Below are 7567 nucleotides of genomic sequence, written 5' to 3'. Positions count from 1 at the left end.
ACAACAACAACAACAACAACAACAACAACAACAACAACAACAACAACAACAACAACAACAACAACAACAACATCAACATCATCAACAACAACAACAACAACACCAACAACCAACAACATTGATATGCGTGGCAACTGTATTGGGGGATCGTACCTAATGTTTTGAAAGATCGTAACGGGGGCCCCGTTCAACTTTGGGGCTCCAAATTTCAATCAGCGACGTGCCTTGATTTAATGAAGATGTGTAGGTACCAAATTTCATCAAAATCAGACCAGTCAATCGGGAGTTAATTATTATTATTATTATTATTATTATTATTATTAAATTTGTTTCAGGTGTAATATTTTACTCTGTATTTGGCATTGTGATCGGATCTTGCGGTCTGTATATTAGCATGGACACCGCTACCAGCAAGTATGATAAACAGATACACTTGATGCTTATTCTTGTCAACAGTGTTCAATTGTTACAAACCACTTTCCAAAGCACTCTCCTGGGAGAGGCCCTGAGAAGGGGATCCATCACCACCCATCAGATTCTCACCAAACCGGGTCGGCAGGTAGGCATTCAGTACCGTAAACGGCCCTAACTTGGGACAGTTTCAACATTCACACATGAATACATTTTTTTACTTTCCTTTTCCTAAGGAAGGAAAGTAATAGGTATATTTGGGTCAAATTTTCGATGGTCAGTTTTCGGTGCCAAAACACGTTTTGATGTCCCTATAGCTGCGATTTTCAACCGGGGGTACCTACGCGTACCCCTGGGGGTACGTGAGAGACCTTCTGGGAGTACGCGAGAAAAAATTGTGTAATGGCGGACAAAAGCAGATTTTGACGGCTTATCAGTGCGGTAGAGTTCAAAAAATCTAAGTACAATATTTTTTTTATTTATTATTTTTTATTTTATTTTATTTTATTTTTTTTATTTTTTTTTTTCAAGAGGTTGCATTGAGGGAACTGTAACTGCAAAGGTCTTATCGTCCCGAAAACGAAGAGAGAAGGAAGGTAGGATAGGAGAAAGTTAACCGTTCCGAGAACGAACATTATCCGTTCAGCATAAAATCCGCCTCGGGCGGGAATCGAACCCGCGGCCTAACGCTTACAAGGCAGACGCGCAACCAAACAAGCTAACCAGGCTGGTGTGGGCGTCCTAATTCAAAAATGTGCCTGATTTAATTTATTACATATTATGTAAATAATTAATATGTAATGTAATCGGTTTTCATCAGTTGAAAACTCGCTAATACATGCAACATCAGAGATGTGCGAACCGCAAAATGTAAAATGTACATTTATTTACATTTCAAATTGGTTTTGAAAAAGCATTTTGCATTTTAAATGCTTTTTTTGAGCGATTTTACATTTGAGCCAAGATGTTTTTTTTTAAATGCTTTTTTGAAAAAAAAAAAAATCATGATTTGGCCCTAAACTCAAACAATATCTCGGGAACGGTATAAGCTAGAGACTTGAAATTTGGTATGCAGTTCACAAATGTGACAAAGATGCAACACAAAACGTTTGTTTGAGATGGTTGCTGCGCTTGGTGGTATTTTGACCGCTTTTGGACAGATTTCGACCGTTTTTTGGCGGGAAAAGAAATCACTAGATTTTTAAATTCTCCCAAATGGTAGTTTATTCGTGGTTTTTGAGGGTAGAAGTCTCATTCCAAAGCACTCTCCTGGGAGAGGCCCTGAGAAGGGGATCCATCACCACCCATCAGATTCTCACCAAACCGGGTCGGCAGGTAGGCACTCAGTACCGTAAACGGCCCTAACTTGGGACATTTTTTACTTTCCTTTTCCTAAGAAAGTAAAGTACCTAATGTAATTATTTGGGTCAAATTTTCGATGGTCAATTTTCAGTGCCAAAACACGTTTTGATGTCCCTATAGCAGCGATTTTCAACCGGGGGTACCTACCCGTACCCCTGGGGGTACGTGAGAGACCTTCTGGGGGTACGCGAGAAAAAATTGTGTAATGGCGGACAAAAGCAAATTTCGACGGCTTATCAGTGCGGTAGAGTTCAAAAAAGTACTGAATTTTTTCAAAAGGTACTGAGTGTGTATAAAACTTAGTAGTAATGGTACACAACAAGCTAGATAACAAGGTACTCATTATGATGGTGGCGGGGATACGTGAAATTAAATCCGGGTAGCCAAGGGGTACGCGAGCGAAAAAGGTTGAAAACAGCTGCCCTAGAGTCTAAATCCAAAGTTTCAGCCATTGGTCCGTGTGTGAATTCAATAATATCTCGGGAACGGAGCTAGAGACTTGAAATTTGGTATGTTGTCCACAAATGTGACAATGATGCAACATGAAACTTTTGGTTGAGAGAGGTGCTACGTTTAGCGGTATTTCGACCGATTTTCGACAGTTCATCAAAACAGTACTGGCAACTACCACGACTGTTCATTATCATTTCGATTTGGCATTCCGCGAACTTCGCGAAATCCGCGAATCACTTAATTTTTCGAAATCCGCGAACCGTCAAAAATCAATTAATTGAAAAAATAGTATCACCACAAGATTTAGAAGTAAAAAAGAAGTAGAAGTAGCATGATTTGATATATCACACATGTACCTTTTGAAACATGTAGGATTCGCGGATTTCGCGATCATCGCGCCAATCGAAAACAGCAAAATATTAGACCAAATCAAAATAATAATTAATTCATAAGATTTGGGAGCAAAAAAACACACATATTTGATAGGTCGCATTTGTACTTTTTTAGCACTTTTGTAATTCGCGTTTTCCGCTAAACCGCGAACCGCAAAAATCCGAGTGAGTAGTCAATTGTACTTTAAATTTAACGTAGCAAATTGATATACAATAAAAAAATAGGGGTTCTCATTTAAAAATCCAAAGTTGGTACCCATTTCGTGGACTGCGCCAAATTATTTGCGAATTGGTGAAAGAACACTCAAATAAGCATCATTCAATAGGATAAGGAAAGTCGTGTGATGTTCACACCAGATATTTTTTTTTTTTTTCCTTATTCTTGTCTTTTTGTTTTTTATTCTTTTCAGTGCGGTAGAGTTCAAAAAAGTACTGAATTTTTACTTTCTATTACCTTTACGTATAGGGAACCTATACAAGGTAATGAGAAAGTATTGCAATCGGTCCAAATTTTCAAAATCGGGAAATGGGTGGAAATATCCTGTTGGAGCCTGTGGGGTAGCTTTCAGGACACAAATTTACCACAAAACTGAGTTTAGATAAGATGGAAGTTTAAATAAAATGATAGAACAACTCACGATAACTTTCAGAACAGGTGTCTCTCATGGCGGTTGATAACGACTGAACGCGATCTGCGTTGCTGTGATGGCGCATGATCTGATAGGCCCTTTTGATACGATGCACGTTAGGCTCTTTTAAGAAAGTACTGAATTTTTTCAAAAGGTACTGAGTGTGTATAAAACTTAGTAGTAATGGTACACAACAACCTAGATATGGGCACTCGGTATACTCATTATGATGGTGGCGGGGATACGTGGAATTAAATCCGGGTAGCCAAGGGGTACGCGAGCGAAAAAGGTTGAAAACCGCTGCCCTAGAGTCTAAATCCAAAGTTTCAGCCATTGGTCCGTGTGTGAATTCAATAATATCTCGGGAACGGTCTGAGCTAGAGACCTCAAAATTTGGTATACAGGGTGTCCCGCGAACGACTGTACAACGCTTGAGGGTTGATGCGTAAATCCAAAGTTTCAGCCATTGGTCCGTGTGTGAATTCAATAATATCTCGGGAACGGTCTGAGCTAGAGACCTCAAAATTTGGTATATACCTAGTCCACAAATGTGACAATGACGTTTAGCGGTATTTCGACCGATTTTCGACAGTTCATCAAAACAGTACTGGCAACTACCACTGTTCATTATCATTTCGATTTGGTCCAATATTTCGCTGTTTGCGATTTCCGCGGAATCTCTTGTTTTTTCGTATTCTCTCAATTGTGTCATTAGTGTATCTTCTTTTCTCTCGATGTATTCTCCTAATCCTATAATTGAGAGTATTATTATTATTATTATCCCAATGATGAGCATGCAGAGGTAATATGTTGAATAGTCTCAGAACCTTGGTGACATACACGACACTTATCATCTGGAATATCTAGCTTTAGTATGTGTTTCATGTAGTTCTTGGTTTTTATTACTTGATCTTGAATAGCTAAGATAAATCCCTCTGTCTCGCAATATATTGAACTCTGAGGCTTCAACTTGAGTGACAATCATCTAGTTGTGATTTATATCTTCCGTGAAGGCTCTTTTGTTTCCATTTCTCTTCAAGTTCAGCACATGAATAAACTTGTGTCGGCATATCATTATTTTTCAAGTTCAATGAATTTTCGGACAATGCGACATGTTTCCAGCAAGACATTCTTCTGTACTTTCTGTATGACATAATGAGGAAGTTGTATCTTCTTAATATCCCTAAGTTGAGTTCTAGAACAACAAACTTGCGACATTTCAAAATACTTGATAAAGAGGACTGCAAGCTAATACCAGTGAACAGATGTATGTTTTTATGTAATAAGTACTATACATTAGATTTCTCTTCTCCCATGTACTTGTTCACTCGAGAATTACACCCGTATTTATGAACAAGTTCTTCAGATCGTTCTGTTTTCGAAATCCGCGAACCGTCAAAAATCAATTAATTGAAAAAATAGTATCACCACAAGATTTAGAAGTAAAAAAGAAGTAGAAGTAGGTAGCATGATTTGATATATCACACATGTACCTTTTGAAAACATGTAGGATTCGCGGATTTCGCGATCACCGCGCCAATCGAAAACAGCAAAATATTAGACCAAATCAAAATAATAATTAATTCATAAGATTTTGGAGCAAAAAAACACACATATTTGATAGGTCGCATTTGTACTTTTTTAGTACTTTTGTAATTCGCGTTTTCCGCTAAACCGCGAACCGCAAAAATTCAAGTGAGTAATCGATTGTACTTTAAATTTAACGGAGCAAATTGATATACAATAAAAAATAGGGGTTCTCATTTAAAAATCCAAAGTTGGTACCCATTTCGTGGACTGCGCCAAATTATTTGCGAATTGCGATATTGCCAAAATATCCGCTTCAGAAAGTTTTTTGTTTTTCAAAATTTCAAACAGTCTCCGAGAAAAACAATTTAAGCATAAATTCTGGGACACCCTGTACATGTTAATTATACAGGAAAATCATTTACTAATGTTTCAGGTGATCACATTCTTGCTATGTAGCAATGGTGCTTTGTGGGCGTTCGACTCATTTATTACTCAGAGTTGGTTGAGTCAAGAATTGCAACTTCGCTTCATGGGTCTCCTTGCTTGGGGAGTTATTTCAAGAATATCTCTGCCACTTCTTGTATTCTATCGCTTTCACTCGGGGGTTCTTCTGTTAGAAATCTGGCAGCGTACCTACCGGAGTTTCAAATTCGACAATTTGAACTGACTACCTGGTCGCCCAATGAAGAGGTAAGTTCTATCATAATAAGTCGGACATTTCAAAATGGATGTTTCGAAATTTTATTTTTGGGACTGAATTTCAATATGAACCCTTAGTAGGGCCTATTTGAAGCACGAATCACCAATCGATATGAATTTCCCATTTTTGGTGCGGAATAACATGGAAAAATGGGGGGGGATCTGACTTGCGTCCCGACTGTGAATCCGAGTTGCGTCCGTCCGATTTTCGTCTCATTTCTGAAATTTGTCATCCGATTTGCGTCCCTGAGCTACCTGAGCTAGAACTATGTACTTGAAATCCAAAGTTTCAGCCATTGGTCCGTGTGTGAATTCAATAATATCTCGGGAACGGTATAAGCTAGAGACTTGAAATTTGGTATGCAGTTCACAAATGTGACAAAGATGCAACACAAAACGTTTGGTTGAGATAGTTGATGCGCTTGGTGGTATTTTGACCGCTTTTGAACAGATTTCGACCGTTTTTTGGCAGTTTTCAGCTATAGCGACAAAACGAAACATACATAGAAAGTACATAGAACATTACATTGACATAAATACATAGTTTACATAAAACATAACATGGTTAACGTATAGTCAAGAGCTAAAATTTCAGGAGAATTTCCATTTTCATTCCTTTAGACCCGTTGTACATTAGAAGCGTAGACAAGCAACTTTTTGTAGTGCGTAGTCTCTGATCTTGAAATTTGTCGCGACGACCTATGAACTCAAAGCGAGAAAGTTTTAGATAACACTTCAGTCGTTATTTTAAGACCGGTTTTAGCGTCACCTATGTTAAGCTACGCCGAGCAAGGCCAATAAATGGATGGGTGACTTAAACCTTATATTGGGAATAAAGGGAGAACGGGCTCTAATAGTCTTGATTTTAAATCATTACATGAAAGTAAAATCGAAAAATCAAATCAAGAATAATAATAAACTGAATATTAAGCAATTTAGGTAGGTACATAGGTACTGATTTCCTTTAATCACGATCGAATAAACTATAGCCTAAAAAATTCCCGGAGGGACGGACCCAGCTTGTTATTTTGAAAGTTAATTTTCCAATATGCAAATTAAATATTTTTTTTTATATAAATAATGCATAATATGCTAAATAATTATGGCTAAATAATGAAAAGGCTATGTAAGGCCTATATAAAGACTGATCTTAATAACAGTACAATATTGGAGTTATCCGCACTGCATAATCATCCACAAAATTCCTATTTATTAATGAAAACCTGAAATAATTCAGTGTTTATTATCTAGTTATAAACAAGTAGTTTATACACAAGTAGTTTACAACTACGAAGCTCTTTTTTTATGTCCGGAAAGAATTATGATTTCAAAAATTCGTACATAGGTACCTTTTGGTAACCATTTCGCCAAACAACTCATTTTACCAAAAATCGACTTACACCGTAGTGAAATTTGAACGACAAGGATATGTAGAAAGGTATACAAAAATAATAGCAATAGCATACGAACATGTTCATATCCATAGGTTGTTCCTATAGGCCTATAGCACACAAAAGTTTTTATACAGTTATTTTTGGTCACCCTGTTCGTTAGGGGGGATCTGACTTGAGTCCCGACTGTGATATCCGAGTTGCGTCCGTCCGATTTGGGTCCCATTTCTGAAATTCATCAACCGAGTTGCGTCCCTGAGCCACCTGAGCTAGAATTATGTACTTTATATACTTATCCTAGTTTGAAGGTATACATGTATGTAGTACAGGGTGACAAAAAAATACTGTACGCAGCATTTTTTCAGCTTTCATCATGTAGGTACCTACAATCGATAACGTTAAAAATTTAACTGTACTTGTTCAGAAGTTACGTCAATGTAATGTTGCCATAAAAGGAGCTGTCACAAATGAGCAGTGACCAGTGTTATTATAGGGGTAGGTTAAATGCAAAAAAGAACTTTCACAATTTGAGCAGTGACCAATGTTATTATATGGTTAGGTTAAACGCAAAAAAAGAGTTTTCACTATTTGAGCAGTGTCCAGTGTTATTATAGGTTTAGGTTAAACACAAAAGACAAGTACAAAAATAATAGCAATAGCAATAGCGTTCATGTTCAAAGTTTGTTCCTATACGCCTATA

The 7567-nt window shown here is 37.4% G+C and overlaps 1 protein-coding gene across 1 annotated transcript in view; it reads left to right on the top strand.

Moving 5' to 3' along the window:
- Window positions 1–5568, top strand: part of LOC103519181 (proton channel OtopLc) — a gene marked incomplete at its 5' end in the record, with an annotated part of 20701 nt that extends 15133 nt beyond the window's left edge. Inside the window, 2 exon segments of the mRNA XM_026830765.1 lie at window positions 336–559; window positions 5211–5568. Coding sequence (XP_026686566.1) covers window positions 336–559; window positions 5211–5444 — 458 coding nt within the window.
- Between the last annotated feature and the right edge of the window lie 1999 nt (window positions 5569–7567).

This window comes from Diaphorina citri, unplaced genomic scaffold, assembly GCF_000475195.1.
Source record: "Diaphorina citri unplaced genomic scaffold, Diaci psyllid genome assembly version 1.1 scaffold2593, whole genome shotgun sequence".
In the NCBI taxonomy this organism is placed as follows: Eukaryota; Metazoa; Arthropoda; class Insecta; order Hemiptera; family Psyllidae; genus Diaphorina; species Diaphorina citri.
This window is presented reverse-complemented; position numbering and strand designations above follow the sequence as displayed.